Source organism: Cricetulus griseus, assembly GCF_003668045.3.
Source record: "Cricetulus griseus strain 17A/GY chromosome 1 unlocalized genomic scaffold, alternate assembly CriGri-PICRH-1.0 chr1_0, whole genome shotgun sequence".
NCBI classification, from domain to species: Eukaryota; Metazoa; Chordata; class Mammalia; order Rodentia; family Cricetidae; genus Cricetulus; species Cricetulus griseus.
Window position 1 is genome coordinate 13173724 of NW_023276806.1, and position 20662 is coordinate 13194385.

General features: G+C 44.9%; 1 protein-coding gene across 3 annotated transcripts in view; it reads right to left on the reverse strand.

The window, feature by feature from the left end:
- Syde2 (synapse defective Rho GTPase homolog 2) overlaps window positions 1-20345 on the reverse strand; it is a 33726-nt gene extending 13381 nt beyond the window's left edge. The window contains exons 1-4 of one of the 3 annotated variants that reach the window (XM_027395911.2): window positions 19083-20337; window positions 10589-11278; window positions 7356-8440; window positions 2908-3034 (exon numbers count right to left, since the gene is read on the reverse strand). In XM_027395911.2, the coding sequence (XP_027251712.1) occupies window positions 2908-3034; window positions 7356-8440; window positions 10589-11278; window positions 19083-20289 (3109 nt within the window). In that variant the 5' untranslated portion in view covers window positions 20290-20337. Of the gene's footprint in view, window positions 1-2907; window positions 3035-7355; window positions 8441-10588; window positions 11282-19082 lie in introns of all 3 variants that reach the window. The other 2 variants (XM_027395910.2, XM_027395912.2) reach the window with 2 other exon arrangements.
- Window positions 20346-20662: the final 317 nt, after the last annotated feature.

Here is a 20662-nt window from a genome sequence, read left to right on the forward strand (position 1 = left end):
TCTCTAAACACTCTTATTCCTAAGCTAAGGCTTCACTGAGACAAAAGTTTTCTTTTGTTTATACTTTCCCAGAAATAGTTATCTATAAGCTTTTCCTTTAATGAATTCTTAAAGTGAATCCTTTGCTCATTTTACAAATTATATGGTATCTCATTTTTTTCTTTTAAGTAATAAGCCTCTCTTTACCAAAAACTTAGTTTCTGATTTGTTAAAAATTTATCTGAGCCAGGTACGTTGGTGTATGGGAGGGGAAAGTGGGATGATCTCTGTGAGTTTGAAGCCAGCATGATCTCCACAGGAAGCTCCAAGCCAGCTCAAAAAATAAAATGAGGGGTTGGAGAGATAGCTCAGAGATTAGGTGCACTAGCTGTTCTTCCAGAGGACTCCTAGTATAACATGAATAATAAAAACCCAGAGGCAGATATTGGGGTTCAAGCTGAAGATCAGAGAAGCAAAGCAGCCAGCCACTAGGCCTTACCTCTACCTCAGGCTGAAAGGGCTGTCCTGTCCTCAGCTCAGCATAGCTGAAGAATAAATCTCTGTGAATGACTACTGAATGCCCCGATCCTATCTTATATACCTCTCTAGAGCTAGGATTAAAGGCGTGGGATCCCAAGCTCCTTTGTGTGAGCTGTTTCTCTTTTAGACTAGATCACTCTAATAATGTAGACTGGATCACTCTGTGGCCTTGACTCACAGAGATCCATCTGCCTTTGTCTCCTGAGTCCTGGAATGAAAGGTGTGTGCCACCACTGCCCAGCTTCTATAGCTAACTAGTGTGGCTGGTGGAATTAAAGGTGTGTGTCACCACTGCCTGGCTCTACAGTTGTGGCTGGCTTTGCATTTTGATCCCCAGTGGCTTTACTAGATCATAAACAATATATCACCACATCCTAGCACACACATGGCAACTCAAAACTGTAACTCCAGCTCCAGAGGATCCAACACCCTCACACAAACACACATGTAGGCAAAATACCAATGCACGTAAAATAAATTTTTTTAAAAGTTTCAAAAGAAAGTAAATAAAGGAACTATTCATAAGAAAGGGAAAATACCTTGGTATTTACTTCTATCACTAGTGAACTGCTTTAAGTCAAAGTTACATTATTCAAGATGATAGGAAACACACTATAAAAGTTTCTATATAAGCCATTCGGCACCTTGGCTTATATAGGAACTTTAGCTATTTCTAAAGCTGCAATCCTAAAAGTAAACTTCAAGGTATAATATCAGTATGTAGTAAGTGATTTTCCTTAAATTCCTACCTAAAAGTAATCACGTATAAAATAAGAAAACAAATCAGGAGAGGTAGATATCAATACATCAAGAAAACGATAAACAATAGAGCACAGAAAACAAAGCTAGCCAACCACACTGAAGGCAGAGGAATCGCTGAGGCGTCTATGGAGAAAGGGTTTGATGTCTGGGGTTTGCTCCTTAAGAATCCTGGGCTGGAGAGGATCAAATACAGGGGAGAGAAGACAAGTCTGGCCACAAGATGTGATTTATGAAAACCAGGTGAATGGAACGGATGTACCTCTACACTGGCTCCAAAACTTTAGTAATTAAAAAGTAAAGCCACAGGAAATTGTAGGTGACAAAACAGACCCAGAAGATTATCGGCAAGGTCAGGAGCAATCTCTAATTCAAACGCCTTTCCCTTCTCCCCTTGGATGCCCCCTCCACACAACAGTGCTGCCTCACACACTGGCTCTCACTGTCTGTAACCTCTCCTGGCTCACACCATCCATAACCTCTCCTGGCTCACAACATCCATAACCTCTGCTGGCTCTGGTTTCCCAAATTCTCTGTCTTCCTTCTTTGCCTGCCTCCAAAGTTTAGAGACTGCCCAAGTTCTTGTCTTGTTAAACTGTTATGGACAATTTCCTATGCAAGTTACTCTCAAGTTCCCATTTTTCAATGCCTCACCACTGCTCATTTGCAATGCTATGCACTGGGCTGTAGTCACTACTGGGGTAAAGAAGACTTCTCATGCTGGGCAAGGTGGCCCTGACCCATAACCCCAACACATGGAAGGGTGAGGTCAGAGGATAGCACATTTGAGGCCCACTTGAGTTACCTAACGAGACCTTGTCTCGGGAGGGGAAAGGAACACCTCAATGCCCACTACAGCTTTTCCTCAGCAGCAGCTGGGGCCTTTCCAGTCCACGGGATCTCTTCACTCACATCTCCTACTTGAAAAACTCAATGTTTAATCTTTCCCAACATGTCTGCAGCTAAAATAGTATCCCTGCTCCCACCTGTCTATTTCTGTGGACAGGACGTATGACCAGCCACGTTTCAGAATCATTTGTCTTTCTTGGCTTTGAATGCCTGTTTTGCCCCACCCCCACCCCCCACTCCTCACCCCCTACCCCTCACCCCCCACCCTCCGCCACAGTGGGCTTCAGTCTCATCACAGTGATTCTTGGCGACTGTCATGGTTCCCGGACTTTCTTCTCTTCAATTCACCACACACAGTTGCAGATTAACATTCCCACAAAACAGTCTTTAGTGACCCCACTCCCCTACTCGAAATTCTTTAAGGGAGCCCCTCTGCCTGTTAAATAATCTAAATTCTCTCATCAGACAAGCCATTTCCTTTCCGTCAATCACTTAAGCGCCAGTCAAATTGGACTCCTGGGGCATTTTAGTTCTCTCCTTGAAGACACGGGTCTGCTGTAGTGGACTTAGTCCAGGTCTCACTGCTCCCATCACTGGCTGTCTAAGAATGGAGCCAATCTTAATATCTCCCCTCAGAAAATAACACTCAGTAGTTCATGGAGGAAGGAAAGTAAGACTTCAGGAGAAAATCAAATCAAGCTCGGGTTATAAAAGCGGATTTCCATTTCCTTCCTTCTGGGGTAGCCTTTCCAGAATGAACATAATAAAGTCTATGTTTACCTGTTATTACATTTATATCTGGGTACTGGCTTTCACACAGACCAACAGTTTTGCTATCCTTCTCAAAAGCCTCTCGAAGCTCTTTCTTGACAGCTGCTGAACCACACAATCGATACAGGCCTACAACCTGGAAACAAAACGCCATGTTATGGAGACGGTAATGAAGGCAATGGTATAAATCACATGAACTTGGCAATCGCAAATACCCTAATTCATTGTAACACCCAAATGCAGCTTCTGGAATTGGCAATCGCAAATACCCTAAATTCATTTTAACACCCAAATGCAGCTTCTGGAATTGGCAATCGAAAATACCCTAAATTCATTTTAACACCCAAATGCAGCTTCTGGAATCTCACATCAATTGATTATACAGTGATGGGAAAAAAAATAAAGTCTATTTTAGGTAAAAAATAGGTAGTAAAACAAAATTTTAAAAAGGTAAAGTCTATTTTAAAAGTCATACAATAGTTACATAGACACTGCTTACTCCAGGACCTACAAGAATGCTTGTCATATAAACACTGCCAGCTCTTCTAATTAAGTCTTCACAAGTTCAACACACACCCAGGAAAGAAAGCCAACCTGGTTCCCCTAAAATAAATAAGTAAATCTCTGACTAACCTACTAGATTCTTTTGAAAGACTAAACTTCAAGTAATCTAAGGAAATGGAGGTGGGGGTGGTGTCCAGCTAACATAATGCCCTGGGCACCATCCTCAGCACCATAAAATACCTGGTGTGATGGCGCACATGTCTGTAGCCCCAGCTCTTGGGAGGTGGAATTATAGGAGGACCAGGAATTCAAGATCAGTCTTAGCTGAATAGTAAATTCAAAGCCAGCCTGGACTACAAGAGACTGTACTGGACTACAAGAAGGAAGGAGGGAGGGAAGGGAAGGGAGGGAGGGAGGGGGGAGGGAGGAGGGAGGGAGGGAGGGAGGGAGGGAATTTAAGGAGAATAAGGGATTGTGTCACCTATACTTTGAAATCAAAAGGCTATTTAGGAAGCAGCCACCTGAGTTGAAGTAACAGTTACAGAAAACTATTTCACAACGACGAAACATGAATGATCCTCCAAAGCTTGAATTAGGGATACGCAGAGTATTTTAAGTGAGCTAGAAGATGAGGAAGTCAGATGAAATGCCCAGGCTCTCTTCTGAATCATTAACTAGCTGAAAGACAACAGCAGTGAGGTGGATTTGATCCAGGAAAGCATCCCCAACAACATGGACAGATGGTGTCCAAAGAACTCAGACGACTAGCTGAACTAACTGAAACATGGGCAAAGAATCTGCTTCAAAGAAATAAACATTCATGTGAAATGCTCCCACCTGCAAAAGAATCAATAACACACAAGGGAAGTCAAGGAATGTCAAGTCATAACTGTCGACACTGAGAACAGCATGTTAGGGCTACCATATCATCTCAAGAAACACTGTGAAAACACGGGGAACTACACACGCATGGTGCATAGACACACATGCAGGCAAAACAGCATGCACATAAAATAAATTGGTAATATTAAAAAAGAAAATCCAGTCAGCTGGCAGATGTAAAACCTGGAGAAGCCACTTCTCTGTCATGGTCCTGACTAGCAAACAGAATCCACTGTCTGGGAGAAACCCAAAGGTAAGATTAAGTTTGATATTTCAGGCTAAGCTATATTTTTAAAATGTACAGGACAAAGAAAATAAAGCCCAAATGTTAAACAGGATCAAGGGAAATGCTTCCATAGTAGAAGAAACCAACTGTATTACAGCCTTTTTGATAAAGATCCATTTACATATAATAAAATCCTGTAACATTTATTAAAAATAAATTAAAAAATAAAGATTTATACTTTTGAACTTGAAGATGAAATAAACCTAAGGCAGAACAAAGTACTATTTAAGACAGTAGACAATAAGTTGATCAAACATTTTATCCCAAAAAAGTTCAAATTACAAACACAGATTTTTAAAGGATGAAGAAGTGAAGATCTGACTTGTACATCAAAGAAAGGACATTTATGATACAGCCCTCAGTTCAGAGGCTGAGTCACAAACACACGGAAGCTGCCATGCATGGGCCATGAGTGTAACCTCTAGTGTGAGCTTTCCCACCGGAAGCAGAAGCAGCACTGTCCAGAGCATCTACAGGAAGCACATGTCCCTGCCACGCCCTCTTTGTACACGAATCTCAAGCGGTTTGCACAGTGAAAAAGCAAAAACAGTAACAGAGGGACAAACAAAACTTAGGTGGTGACAATGTGTGACAGTACAGATTTAATAGGCCTCTTTCCACTTGGTCTCTTAGATGGGAGAGAAGGGAAGGACTCAAAACAAATCCTTCTTAAAAATATGCAACTTTCTAAAATGATTTTTTCATTATTTTATTATGTGTATAGGCATTTGCACGTCTGTGCATGTCTGTGCACTATGTAAATGCCTGGTGCCCACAGAGGCTGGGAAGGGTGTTAAGTCTCCTGGAAATGAAGTTACGGCTAGTTGTGAGCCGCCATTTAGTTGCTGGGAATCAAATCCAGGATCGTGTGTGTGTGTGTGTGTGTGTGTGTGTGTGTGTGTGTGTGTGTGTGTGCGCGCGCGCGTGTGTGTGTGTGTGTGTGTGTGTGTGCGTGCGTGCGTGCGTGCGTGTGTGTGTGCGCTGTGTGTGTGTGCGCGCGCGCTTGTGCGTGTGTGTGTGTTGTGTGTTGTGTACATGATTACAGGTCCAGAACTGTCAGTTCCCCTGCAGCTAGAATTACAGAGAAAGACAAGCTGCCAGACATGTATGCTGGGAAAAGAACCTGAGTTTGCTGGAGGAGCAGCATGAACTCAACACTGAGCCATCTCTCCAGCATCCCAAAATACAAAGCCTGCAATGTCAGTACTTTGAAAGATGAAGAGTTAAGGACCAGTGTTATGATTTAAAAACAACATACAATTCCAAGTGCACTGTTGAAAGCTTTTAGGCCACAGAAAATCTTTATTTTGTATTACAATCACACGGCTATCTGTTCTGAGTGTGCACCACTGTGCCATGGCCCACATGTGAAGGTCACAGGTTCATGTTCTCCTTCTGTGTGGGTCCCATGTTGATCAAATCAGGTCAACAGCCTTTACCTGCTGAGCCATCTCCCTAGTCCAGGAGATCTTTCTGAAAACAAAACTTTCTAAACAAATAAGAATCACTGCTAAAAACAGAAGTCTTTGGGTTTTGTTTGTTTGTTTGTTTGTTTTTTTTTTTTTTTTGAGGCGGGGTTTCCCTCTGCTTAACAGCCCTGGCTGTCCTGGAACTCACTCTGTAGACCATGCTGGCCTTTAACTCAAGGGAGCCACCAGCCTCTGCCTCCAAGGATTAAAGGCATGTGCCACCATCACCCGGCAAAATCAGCAGCCTTTACACATCTGTTTTATGCACCTTTTAGAAAATAAACTAATATGTAGCATTGCTTGAGCTCCTGATTTTAAATTGAAAAGTTTCCATTTAATGATTAACTTTAAAGTCTACCTAATCCCTGAGCTGCTACACAAGGTGGGGTGGGCACAGAAGAGGAAATGGAAAACCTCATGAATAAAATGTAGCTGGCTGGAAGCTGGGCTGTAATGCAAAGGACTTGCCCCAAAGAGACAACATAAACCAGACAGAATCGTGTGTGTGAGCTGAAGATCTTTCAGAATGTTTACACACCCTACACTTCTGCCTGCCATTTTCAAACTGTGTTACAAAATAATGTTTTTCTATAGGTTGCCTTTGCCTTTTAGAAGCAAGGAAAGATGTTTCTGCGGTTAAGAACCACTGGCTGCTCTTCCAGAGGAGCTTAGTTCGATTCCTAGCACCCACAGGGCCACTCAAAATTGTCTGTAAATCTAGTTCCAGGGCATTCCAACACTGTCCTCAGGCCTCCATGGGATCCAGGCACACACCACGCAGGCCTAGTACCTATACACACAAATAATAAAATCTAAAAAACAAAACAAAACATGGACATGTGTTCTGATCAATAGGAGCTCTCCTCACCTCCCATGCGGCCCCAGAGTAAAGAGCGAGGTAAGTGTGGATTCTGAAGCGGGAACTGACAGAATAAGGATGAGGTGTGAAGTCAGACCCTGTGAGCCACTGTTGGAACCACCCCGGACACACACGCAAAAATGTGTACCAAGAGACGGAGCCTCTCTGTGTTACCAGCTTTTCTAGACAAGTCACTGTAAAGAAATCTAGTCTCCTGCAGTCCTCAAGCCCATGCAGTTCTGTTTCAGGACATAAACTGTGGAACCATCTAGCAGGCTCTCAAATCACGGGGACAAAAGCTAAGATATGATACACACTCCAAAAATAATGTAATACAAATATAGCAGGGTTGGGGAAATATCTAAATCTTTTTTTTTTTTTTCAACCTTACCTTGAATCCCTTTTCTCAAACCTAACCATCAACTAATAAAGGAGAAGTAGGGACACACTGAAATACCTGGCAGCCCCTCCTTTCAATCTCCACGATGCATTTCTGGATCAACAGTGGCACCATGGAGCCCACGTTTTCTTTCTCTACGACTTTCTGAATGTCAACACCAAACATGACTGATTCACGGCTTTTATCCAGGCCATGGAGAGAATTCTCCCACTGCTCCATGAGGGTCACCTTGACATAAATAAGGCCTCTGGGTTCAAGTTTGACAGCCAGCTGATGTGTCTTTGTCACTCGGAATAAAGCAGGCAGGACAATGGTGCCATGGCAGCACACTCGGTTTCTCCTTGGAGAGGGCTCCCAACTAAACACCACCAGTTTCAAATGCTGAGCGTTTTCAATCTCTATGTTGAAAGTGTGGTCCATGTCTAAAAACGTCGTCCGACAGGTGAGCAAAGCTGTTCTGGCTTTGTTTACTGAGTCTACCTGAATTGCACAAAAGACATCTTTGGAATCTATCCGGGGCGGCTTTAAACCCTCTGCGCCATAAAAGTGCACACTCATGAGCCCTGATATGTACTGGGAGCACTTGGGTTGGTCAGCAAAGCTGTAATGTCTAAAGGCATCTATATCTAGTTCATTTTTGCTACAACTGTTTGGAATGGCTTCTCTCCCTTTTCCAAGTTTGTGCTCTGATCCATGCTTGCTAGATTTGGTTCTGAGTTCGGGTGAGTCTCCATCACTGAGGTAACCACCCTTGCAGGAATACTTTGAGCTCCCAGTGGCTCTCTTCTGGTAATTGTGCTGGGACGATACAGTGCTATCGAGATGGTACCGGCTTATAACGTTCCTGGTTGGGTTTCCAGAGGACAGAGTAACACTATGAGGCAGTTCTCGACAGTCACATTTAGACAAAGTACTCTCTGGACTGTTCACATACTGCGAGGTTCCCCTGGCACCCAGCTTTCGGCTGAATTCTGGCAACCTTTTCATTTTCATGGAAAGTTTCCTCACAGTGCGTGGAGATTTTATTTTGTCTGGCAAAGACCAAGTAATTGAACTGCCTTTCTTCACAGGGCTCGGGCTTGGAGAAGACGGTTCCATAGCTCTCAGCTCAGTCCTGTTTGCAGAAACGAAGATCCCAGGACCTTAAAAAGAAGAAAGAAGAATACTATAAAGAGAGTGTACCAGCCTCTTATTCCTACTTCATAGGCAGGCCGGTTGTCACGTGTGCAGGGTCGCAGGCTCCCTGTTGACGTTTCCCTCTACAGTACATTCCAGGGAGTGCAGACCCTTAAATGACCACTCACGTTCTGGAGGAACTGGACAAGCCTCCATCTCAGAACATCCAACTAGAAACACAACTCTAACCCACATGCCACTCTTGCACTTACACCCTCTAAAGTCCAGTGTCACACTGAGCAGCGCTGATTTTAAAAAACAGTGAAAAACCAAGGAAGGCTGTAATTGGGCAGAGGAGAGGCCTTCTTTGTTCTAAAAGTCTATTAGGATATTCTACATCCAGCTAAACTTCCTGGTAAGCTGGTTCTGGCAAAACACAGATTAGAATACGTTAAACGATAAACAGTTCCAGTTAAAAAGGACAGATTAATCAATTTCATTCTTGAGTCTTTACATGTTCCTACTAAGTGTTCAAATTAATCAAATAAAATAAAAATATATTCTGAAGCCAGGTGGTAGTGATGCACACCTTTAATCCCAGCACTGGTGAGGCCAAGGCTGGTGGATCTCTGTTGAGTAGGAAGCCAGCCTAGTCTGCAGAGCAAGTTTCAGAATAGCCAGACCGTTTATATAGAAAAATCTTATCCCGGAAAACCAAAATAAATAAATAAATAAATAAATAAATAAATAAATAAATAAATAGGAAAACATGTTCTGAAATATGTAAGTTAAAATTTCCTTTAAAAAAAAAATGCATTACAGGGCAATGGTGGGAAATGCCTTTAATCCCAGCACTCGGGAGATAAAGGCAGGTGGGTTTCTGAGGTCAGCCTGGTCTACACAGAGAGACCCTGTCTTGAAAAACATGCCCCCCCCCAATTAAACATCATCCCACTTACTTCATATTCAATTTCCAGACTTTGTCTGCTCCTTTAGGTAAAGATCTAATAGCCTTAATGCCAGAATATAATCTCAGCAAAACTATTTCCGGATTAATGAGTAGAATTAGTAGATTTGAATGACCCTTCTTTAAAATCGTTAACGCCCATCCCTGTATCCTGATGACCAGCACTGTCTTTCTACAGAAAGAGGACTGTTTTAAGTAGGCATACTGGGCTTTTCTGGTAAACAGCTAGTAAGGAATGGAGAGCTTGCATACCGTGTTATACTGCCAATCACCAAAGTCCTACCGGCTCACTGGTCTAGAACACGCTGCAGGCATCAGGGTCCTGCTTATCTAACACTAACCTAGTCTGTTACAGAAAGGCTGCTCAATGTATTAAACTGCTCTGGGTGTTCCTACATTAGTAAGGAATTTAATAAACTGATTTCTTTTTATAAACCTTTAATAAGCAGTTCCTACCTTAATTGTTAAAAATGAAACATTTTATATGTTAGAGACCCTATGCAGATGAGAGGGAATTTATTAAAACAAAAATGTGGTGCTACAGAGTGGGCTCAGTGATTTAGTGCCCTCTGCATAAACACAAGAGCCTGAGTTTGAATCCCAGGTGCACGTGTGTGTCAGTGATCAATGTGCTAGAGCAAGCCGGAGGTGAAGACAGGCGAGCCGGGAGGTGAAGACAGGCAGTCTGGCACATGCAGAGGTAAACAACGAAGAGACTTCCTACCTCAAACAAGGTGGGAGTTGAGGACAGATACCCAAGGTTGTCCCTGATACACACTCTCGAGCACACGCACACACACACAAATTGCTTTGCCTTTTAAAATTTAAGAGTTGAACTACTACAAAGTTCTATTGTCACTGAAACCGGAATTACCCCACCAAACAAATCACAAAACAGCTACACGAAGTGTAAAAAGAACAATGCATAAATATACACCAATACGCATGGTATATGTTGTGCCAAGCTAGAGGAGCTGGGTCCTCTAGGAGCTGGAACTAGAGGTGGCTGTGATTGTGAGCAAACTGACGAGGATGCTGGGACCCAACTCAGCTCCTCCACCAGAGCAGCGAGCACTATTAATGCTGAGCCATGGCTACCCGAAACGTCTTCCCTTTATAAGGACAAAGTATAACACACATACAGCCAACATCATCTATGTTTAGTTTGGGAACTATCAGACTTAAAAAGGTGTGCAATCATTTTTACCTGTAAAAGCAGATTTCAACAAGGGGATGTCCTCTGCCATCATGCCTTGTGTCCTGTGTCCTAACCTTTGCTTGCACTGTTGCACAGCTTCTGTAGAATGGATGGAAGCTTCAGAAATAATTCCATTTGACTGTATGATCTGGATATCACCTGTGTGCTGGGCAGGACACAGCAACTCTTCTCCACGAGGCTCAGCCTTCCTCAGGTCTCTAGCAGAGAACATGCTCACACTGAGAGCAGGGAGCCTCCCTGTGGCAGCGTTTCCCTCCTCAAGACGCAAGACACTTGCTACGCCAAGCTCGTCTTCCTCAGGGATAGGATTGTACCATATTTCTCCTTCATCATCAGCATCGGTGTCCTCACTGAAGTCTAAAGAGCGGCTTCCTGATAAGGGAGGGCTGGCAGCATTACACATCGAATGTGTGCAGTGTTCCTCGGGGGACTTAGAGACAGGCGGAGACTGCCTGTGTCTGGGCGGAGACACCGGGGAGAGGGAGAAATTACTTCCATCTTGGCACTGCTTACTCTCGTCCAGACTCTGCGACCTCAGGGTGCTCTGATACAGCCAATTGCGTTTCTTTGAAACAGTGATGCTGTTAAGGAGATGGCGACCTCTAAACCCAGCGTTATCCTTTACATCTTCAGGGTCCCTTTCCTTCAGTGGAGGCCCACAGTCACTCCCAAGTAAGTCTGCTTCAAAGGAGAAACGAGAGAACAAGATAATGTCCCGAGAGCAGGAAAGACATGTCACTTTGGACCAGCTACTTAATGTTTACAATAGAAGTGACACTAATTATATTCACAGATCAAAGTCAAATCACAAAAACATTCATTCTTTTCCACTGAAATATAGTTTCAATTAGAAATTCAAGTGGTTATACAAGTGTTACAAAATTCTAAGGGAAAAAAAACAAGCTAACACTGCTTTTTTTTTTTTTTTTTTTTTTTTTTTTTTTGGTTTTTCAGGACAGGGTTTCTCTGTGGCTTTTGAGGCTGTCCTAGAACTAGTTCTTGTAGACCAGGCTAATACAACAGTGCTCAAGTCTCACCCAACGCAAAATATCTAACTTATAGAAAGTTTCTGAAGAACACTTTTTTATATACCACTATGTTCTCAGTTGATATCTGAGTAATATTCAACTCATTATTAAAAGGGCCAGAAGTCATGAGAAAGCACAAAGTAGCATTCTTTTACTTTCACAGAAATTAATTTTTAATAAAAGCCTTTAAATTTTAACAAAAACTGAAAAATTTAATTAAAGCACAAACATAAGGAGCAGATGAATGTTGAACAAAATAGCCATTTACCACAATCCAGTTATGATCCCAGATACTTACATGTGTATGTTGTCAGAATAGTGTTACAATGTGACAAGCATGTTACCTTACTCTCAACTAAGTTTACTCTGTCTAAGAGTTAAGTGGCAGTGACTAAGCTAAGCATGTATCTAGCAAAACAACAGTTCACTACACACAATTAAAGGACAGCCACATGTGTGAAATCTGAGATCACATCATGTTTCTAAATTATTACTATTATTACTATTATAGTATTAAATTATACTGTAATTATAGTCTGAATATATATACACATATATATATGGCTAATTCATCTTGTTACAGCAAATAAAACAATGATTTAATAGCAGTAACAACAACACATTAAGCTATGAGAAGCTTCATAACAAATAAAAAATTAGGTCCGTGTATAATCAAGGCTTTCAGTAGCCTTCCATCTACAAAACAACAACAAAAAAAACCTTTAAAAATCTAAATTTACTATTCTCTTTTTAAACCTAAACAGGTACCCAACCAAGCAGCTAGTTAAAGCAAAACCTTATCATAAACAGAGGGTCAAGTTCAAATATTTCTAGATACAATTTAGACTGGCTCTTTTGTTTGTTTTCCGGACAGGGTTTCTCTGTGTAGCTCTGGCTGTCCTGAAACTAGCTCTGTAGACCAGGCTGGCTTCAAACTCAGAGATCCACCTGCCTCTACCTCCCGAGTGCTCATTTGGCTAAAGTAGCTCTCAAGAGCTCCTACTATGTAAGTCATGGATCTACTCGATGAGTGACTACCATGTGCCAGGCAAGAGAGAGAAAGCAGAAAAGAAGCTCTGAATTCCCTGCCTCTCTACAGCAGCGGTTCTCACCCTTCCTAATGCTCTGACCCTTTAATACATTCCTCACATTGTGGTGACCCCTAACCATAAAACTATTTTCATCCCCACTTCATAACTGTCATTTTGCTATTGTTATGAACGTATCTGTGTTTTCCCATGGTCTTAGGTGACCAACCACCTTCACCCCCAGGTTGAGAACCACTGCTCTGCAGCAATCTTATGAGTATGAGAGGTGTTCAAAACTAAGTCTATCTAACCCTAAACCTAGCACCCTTACCCCACCCCCCAGACCACACAACCCACTCGCAGTAGGGAAGTGCCTCTCTCTGAACATAAGACAGACGGCACTAGGAACTAGGGTTACACAAGGCTGTGAGCCACCACACGCATACTGGGGAACAAACCTGGGTCCTCTTCGAGAACCAGGCACTTAATCACTGGGCCTTCTCTCCAGCCCTCCCATCCTGCTTTATTCAGACAGTATCTCTCGATGAACTTGGAAGGCTGTGTCTAGACTTTTCCCTCCCCCACTCTTTTTATGCTAAAAGGTAATGCCTAATTGAATTGCACAGATTTTAGAGTTAAGTCTTGCTTCAGATTGTACATACACAAGAAGATGTAAGTAAAAATAAGTAAGTAAAGTTGCAGGGCAAAACAGCACTCTCTTGCAGCTATGTGTGTCAGCTGCCATAATTCCCAGGTTCTAACTAAAGTGATTTTATTTTGAAAATCTGTAAAAGAATGCAACAGTGGCAATTTCTAGTGAGTTTTTCACTGAGAAAAGTAGACTGCACAGTGGTAAACTACTTGAGCCAATTTTGTTTTCTCAATAACTATTTCATAATAAAGACATGCCATAGGTCGTATTACTGAACATTTAACTGTTATTTATCTCAGCAGGCTAAGCAGCTGTGTATTTCGCTGCTAAGTGTACGGCATCCTCGGGAATCCTCTCAGCATCCTAAAATTCTTCTTTAGAAACCTCAAATAAAAACATTTTTTAAGTATCAGACATTGGAATCTATGCTTAGGTTCTGTTTATTTAAGAAAACTGGAGAGCCAGGCGTTGGTGGGACACGCCTTTAATCCCAGCATTTGGGAGGCAGAGGCAGGCGGATCTCTGTGAGTTCCTGGTCTACAGAGCGAGTGCCAGGATAGGCTCCAAAGCTACAGAGAAACCCTGTCTCGAAAAACAAAACAAAACAAAAAAAACAAAAAAACAAAAGAAAGAAAGAAAGAAAGAAAGAAAGAAAGAAAGAAAGAAAGAAAGAAAGAAAACTGGATTTGCCTGCACTTCCCGGATTATAAATCTGAAAGGAGAGGAGGGTGAGGGAAGACACACACGCTTTCTCTTCCTCCCCTTGTGACTGGCAATCAAAGCCCTGGTGCAAACTCAATGCTCACATTTGAGACTGAAAAAATAGAAAGGAAAACTTCAAGACTGTCTTCTTTTGTTGTTTTCGAGATAGGGTTTCTCTGTGTAGCTCTGGCTGTCCTGGAACTCACTCTGTAGAGCAGGCTGGCCTTGAACTCACAGAGATCGGCCTGCTGGGATCTCTAGGATTCCAGGCTTTCACCACCACTGCCTGGCAATAGGAGACACTGGAGAGAGCAGCACAGAAGAGGAAGGGAGCAGAATAAGGAAGTACCGCTGGGGTGGGGTGTCAGCCTCGTTTGTGAGTCTCTTGTCTCAGGTCAGGGATGCAGTGAAAGTCTGTCCAGAAGTCCAGAACCTATTAACTACTGTTCCTGCCTGCTCTATTCTCAGGCAGATTCCAAAATCTCCAGTCCTGATTGGTGGGAGATAGGATCAATCAAGACAACTCAAATACATAACATATTATAAGCACTAACTATTAATTCATACAGAATTGAAGCAGAGACTACTCTGTGCTTTGCTCTAACTGGGGTTGGGATAAGTATCCAGTATTAAATAAGGAAGTCTTTCCAGACTGAGGCGCGTGAGCACTTCAGACCTCACTAAAGGGTGGCCTTCCAAACGGCACCATCTGTCTACTGTTAGAGCACAGTGGCTCAGGACCCGGCCCACACTCTGAAGAGGTTTTTCGGGAATCCATATGCATTGTTTGCAAGCATCCTTCTCAAACAGCAAATACCAAACCTTCTGCAGCAAGGGCCTAGAAAACAGCCTAAGACATTCTCTGATCAACAGACATCTCTTTGATTGGGAATCATTGATTTAGAAGCACGAGACTTTCAAACCAACAGGACACCATTTTCTGCTGATTTTGTAATTCTCAAAGTTTTCCAGCCACCAGCAACTCCAATGTTCCATGGCACTCTTCCAAAACAACAAACAAAAAAGAAAAATCTGCACTTGCTTCCAAAGGCCGGAACGCCAAGCTGTCCCACACGGGATTTCAAGAGAGAAGACTGTCAGAAACCGTTTACTTGCTGCTACTAAAGAAGAAGGTGCTGAACGGGGGTCAATGCAAAACCAAAGAAACCAGAGTTTCAAGTATTTCAGAAAAGTAGTAGATGGGAATCTGTATCATGGTATCAACTCCGCTTAAGATGGGGGTCTGGAGGGATGGCTGAGCAATTAAGAGTGCCTAGAAGACCCAGGTTCTAATCCCAGCCCCCCACATGGCAGCTAACAATCATCTGTAACTGTGTGGGCGCCCAGCACACAAGTGGTACGTGAACAAAACAGTCATACACACAAGATAAAAATAAATAAATAAATCTTAAAAGGGGTAAAGAGGGGAAGGGGTGGGGCAGAGCCAGTCACATGGCCCACACCTTTAATCCAGAATTCAGGAGGCAGGCAGATCTGTGTAAATTCAAGGCCAGCCTGAGCTACAAGGTGAGTTCCAGAGCTGTGTAGAGAGACTCCATCTCCAAAAAAACAAAACAAAACAAAACAACAACAAAAAGGTCACACAAACAGGAATCTGGGGATGTGGCTTGCCTGGTGTGCAGAAGCCCTGGGCATGGTCCTCTGTAGAGTACTAATTAGGTATGGTCATTCACAGACCTGCAGTTCAAGACCAGCACTGGCTACAAAGGCAACAGCAAAGATCATGCCATCTAAGTAACACTACCTTAAAATTTTTAGGTTAAATTATTAACAGTTACATACCGTGTCTTCCTTCAAGGAAGCACAAGTGGAGTCAAAGAGGCTCAATTAATGAACAGCCAAAATGGCTGAACTGATGCTCCAAAATATATTTCTAAAAATTACATGCTAATTAAAACTAAGACATAATGAAGTACAGTTGGCAAATAAACTATGATTCCTTCATAATTTTAAGGCTTGCAGAAACTTGACAATATTTACTATGTGTAATGACTTCAGAATTCTTAAATAATCATCTCAATTAAGAACAAATTGGCCAATCTGTGAACACTCCACACTTAAACTGCTGGCATTATAATACCATCAAAGTTTAACGGTTCCTGGTGGAGCCAGAGAGCAAAACAGAAAGCCACTTGTCCCCAAGTCATAACAGTCTCCAAACATTTTAAAAATACTCAGATTGGGTAACTCCATCCTGTTACATAGCTATTATATTCTGAATTGTAATCTTATTTTGAAAGAAAATATCCTTATGAATATTTAGAAAATGTGATATAAATCCTTCAAAATACTTACCTTCTTTTGTATAAGAACAGGCTGCTTCAAAACCAGACTTTGTATAATTTTTCAAAAGACAACAGTTTTGAGAATTTTGTTTTACTCTCTTTTGTGTGTCGGGGAAAGACTGGATCTGTAATCAAAGGCAGGTCTTGACCCTACTAAGCATCTACTCTACCACTGACTACATAAACAACCCAACAAAACGACTCAAAAGAATACTCCAAGTAGCATGAACTTTAAGTAGAAGGAATACAGCAAGGCTGGAGAGATGGGTCACCAGATAAGAGAGAGCACTTTTTTCCTGCAGAGGACCTGGGTTCAATTCCCAGCACCCACAGGGAGGCTCACAGCTGTGTACAATTCCAATTCCAGAGAACGCCCTCCAACGCACCAGGCAGGCATGCAGTGCCCGTAAATACATATAAGCACCATACACATAACATTTTAGTTTAAAAAAATAAATTAAATTATCATTAAACTCTTTTATAAGTTTTAAAGACTATTCTAGAATTCCTCCACCTTTTCTGCACGCTAGACCGTGTTTTATAAAACTCCATCCATTTCCTCAGGTCAAGCCATTTAATGAAATTAATTGGATCAAGCCTCTAGAGAATTCTGAGTCTATGTACCTTATATGGTGAGGTTTCTGAGTCATGAGAACTGAGTTTGAATCCACAGGACAGTGTGAATCTGTGTGCAGCAGCAATGTGAGTCTGTACACCAGCAAGACACCTTCAACAAACTCCTTACCTCTAGGTCCTTTCTGTTGAGTGACAATGGCCTTATCTTGGATGTGGAGAAAAGATAGGAGTAAAACCAGGGAAAGAATCCAGAACAGATCAGACCAGCAAACCATCAAGAAAAACTTTTAACTATCCACATCCTTAGATACTAGAAAAACTATTTTTGTTTTTACTTCCTAAAGAATAAATTGTGACAGGAATGCAAGCAAGGGAGACAAAGTTTAGGTAGGTGATTTGGGCGGCTTTAGCTTAGACGTCTTATAAAACACTGGTAGAGTAATTGCAATATTTGGTTTTAATTTCTTTTTGAAGTAGCATCTCCAGATTTAATGTCAAAATGGAAGAAGCCAACAAATTCATCCATTGAGGAAATATATTTATTTAACTCACTGAATATTTACACAATTACTAAAGTAATTCAACAGTGACTGTTTTGCTATCGGTGAAAGTTGTCATAGAGCTGAATTAACCAAGTCAAAGGTGCCTGAAGGTTGTGAGAGTAAGATTTTTTGATTATCTGAGTCCTTTAGATCTGGAAAAGGGGGGGGGGTTGTTTTTTGTTTTTTATGTGAAGTTGGTAAAGTGCCCTCTCTTGACAAAGACAAGACTGTGCCTTTACTTGGGTGAAGCAGAATTAGAATCTACTGTTGAATATATATTGTCTATATACCATACAAAATCGCTGTTTAATTAAAACTTTTGTGAACTCTGTTACTCCTCAGGTTTGTGTTGATTGGTTAATGTTAGTGATTAGTTAACGTTGGTGTGGAGTAACCCAATCCTGCAGGATGTGTAATCTTTCCTCTTCCTTTCAGTTTTTAGGACGGGGTCTCACTGTGTAGGCCAGGCTGGCCTGGGACTTACAGAGACCCACCTGCCTCTGCCTCCCTCCAGAATGCTGACATAAAGGCCTGCTTGCACCCACGCGTCTGGGCTGCATGTGCACTCTTTCTGTGAAACTCTCAAACACTTTCAGTACTGTTTTTAAAACTCTTCACTGCAAGCCCCTGTATTTAAGGGGTGTCACGATGCCACACAGTTTTGAAGTTTCTTTCAGCAGAGATTTCTAAAGCCAATAACCTAGACCTTCAGTGATTACTACAAACCCTGCACATACCAAACCAAGGAGCGTGAATACTATATAAGGACAAACAGGCTTAAAAATTCTTTTCTACTATAAATAGTGTTTCCTAAGTTTTCAAGTGACTTTAGGTGCTTTGACATGGACAGTGCTGAGCAACACTTATTTTCACTACAAAACCAGTATCCTAGGTTTCCTACAAGTGGCTGAAATCTTAGCTTTGTTTGGGTTTAGCTGGCTTTGTGCGGTGGGTCTGTTTATGTGTGTGTAGCTTGCAAGCTCACGTGCATGTCTGAGCTCAAGCACATGTGTGTGCCTGGGTGAGAAGCCAGTAAGTAAAATGACAGCCCGTGAAGCCTGTAAAATTCTACCTTGGGTCGAATTCAGTCAGGGTCACAAACTTCCCAAGTTTTAGGGTTTTCCCAGAGCTACAGAAAAAAAATCAAAGCAGTACGGCCCATCTCAAAACCTACAGAAAAAGCATGTAAAGAACTTAACTTTTACTCACTGTTGTCCTAAGGGAGGAAACACGCTCACTCTGGGAGAAGAGGAGGAAAAAGAGGATCGGGAGAGGGAAAGAAGGAAAAAGCCGGGAGGAGAAAGAGAAGGCGAAGGGAGGGCGAGAGGAACACAGAGTTAATGCGTGACAGTGGCAGTCACGCGACCGTCTGCAAAAACACTGGGAGAACCCACTTTGTGAACGCCGGAGCAGCGGTTCTCAACCTGTGGGTCGCCACCGCCACGGGGTCACACATCGGCTATTTACACTGCGATTCACAACAGTAACAACATTAGCTATAAAGTAACAACGACATGATTTTGTAGTTGGAGGTCGGTCACACAGCATGAGGAACTGCATTAAAGGGTCGCAGCGCTTGGAAGGACGCGAGCCACTGCACTACAGGCTCACCGCGCTGCTTAGCATATTGACGGCAAAGTGTCCCTACCTGTCAGTGTGATTCTCTGGTCCGTAGTCACCGAGAGGACGTGGTTTTCCTGCACTTTCCAACTGCCCAAATTTGGAGAGGCTGCCTGCGCTCCGGGAACTTTGGGTGCTGTCCCACGAGCGCGACCCTTCATCCCCAGGGACAGCAGGCGTCCTTTGTACATCCACTTCTGCAGCTTCTTGACTGTCACCGCGGGTGGCTTGAGGAGGGGAGGTCCCTCGGGACGGTCCTCTTGGCTGCTGGATATCACAGAGGTCCCCGCAAGATCCCTAAAGGGACGTCCCGAGGATCGGCCCGGGTCCCGGCAGATGGAAGGCAGGAGGGCGGCGGACGCCGCAGCCCGGTGGCCGCCCGGGCTCCAGCCGTCCATCCCGCCTCCACGTGGCGGGAGCTCGTCCCTGGCCCGGGGCGCCCCGCACGAGATCCAGCTGTCGCTCGCCCACCGCTGGAGCAGAGGTGGCTGGGGGCTCCCGCGGAGGCTCTCGAGACTTCTGCAAGGGGACAGCCTCATCCGAGGACTCCGCGGCCGTCCCACCCGGGGCTGGTCTGGAGGCGACCGGGGCGGGGACACCTGCAGCGAAGGGCGGTCGTGGCCTCGGGGGCCGCAGGCTAGGCGCACGGCTGCGCCGTGGGGGAGAGGTGGCTGCTGGGCCGGAGCCCGGGCTCCCGCGGGTCCGCCCCGCCGCGTGCCGGAGTCAGGGGGCAGGTCGTGCATGGCCTGGATCAGCAGATAATAGGCCTCTCGCAACTGGGTCTGCAGCCTGCCCGTCTCCAGGCGGCCGCCCTCCACCCCCGGGGAGGAGCCGGCCGCCGGGGAAGGCGAGGCCCGCGGCGCCTCCGCCCCCTCGGGCGCGCAGCCCGCGGGCAGGTTCTCGTAGTAGTCGGCGCCCCCGTCCTCCCCGTCCTCCCCGTCGTCGTCGTCGTCGTCGTCGCCGCTGCCCTCGGGGCCCGGGATGGCGCGAGCGAGCGCGCGGCCCGGAGCGGCGGCCTCCCGAGCCCCGCGAGACCACGGGACCCGCGCGCCCCGCAGCTCGGAGCGCACCCCGCTCCCCAGCGCGGGCTCCTCCAGGCCGGGGCCCCCGAGCCCGCGGGGCGCAGAGCGCCCCTCGGAGAGCGAAGCCGCCACGGCGTCCGCGCACAGCTCGAGCGTCCCGGGACCGCGCCGCTCCCGGAGCGGGCCGAGCGTCCTCCGCAGGGGCTCCGCCATGCGCGCCGCCTCAGCAGCCCGGCTCGCCCTGGGCGCGGGGCTGGCTCCGAGTCGCGCGGGCGCGGGCGCGGGTGGAGGCGGAGGCGGAGGCGGCGGCTCCCCATGACCGCGGCCGGTCCCCGCCAGCTCCTCACATACTTGGCATAACTCTGCCGCGGCGGGCCGTGGGGGGGGCGCGGGCGCCGCAGCGCGCATGCCCCGGAACTGGAGCCGCGACGGGGGCGCGCGGGCTGCCGCGCGGAGGGCCCGAGGTGGGCGCTCCGGGGCGGGGCCGGCGGGGCTGCGGGGAGGGAAAGGTGGAGCGGGGCCCGCCACCCGCCACCCCGCCACCCCGCCACCTCCCCCGGCCCCTCCCCGCTGCCCCCCGCGGGAG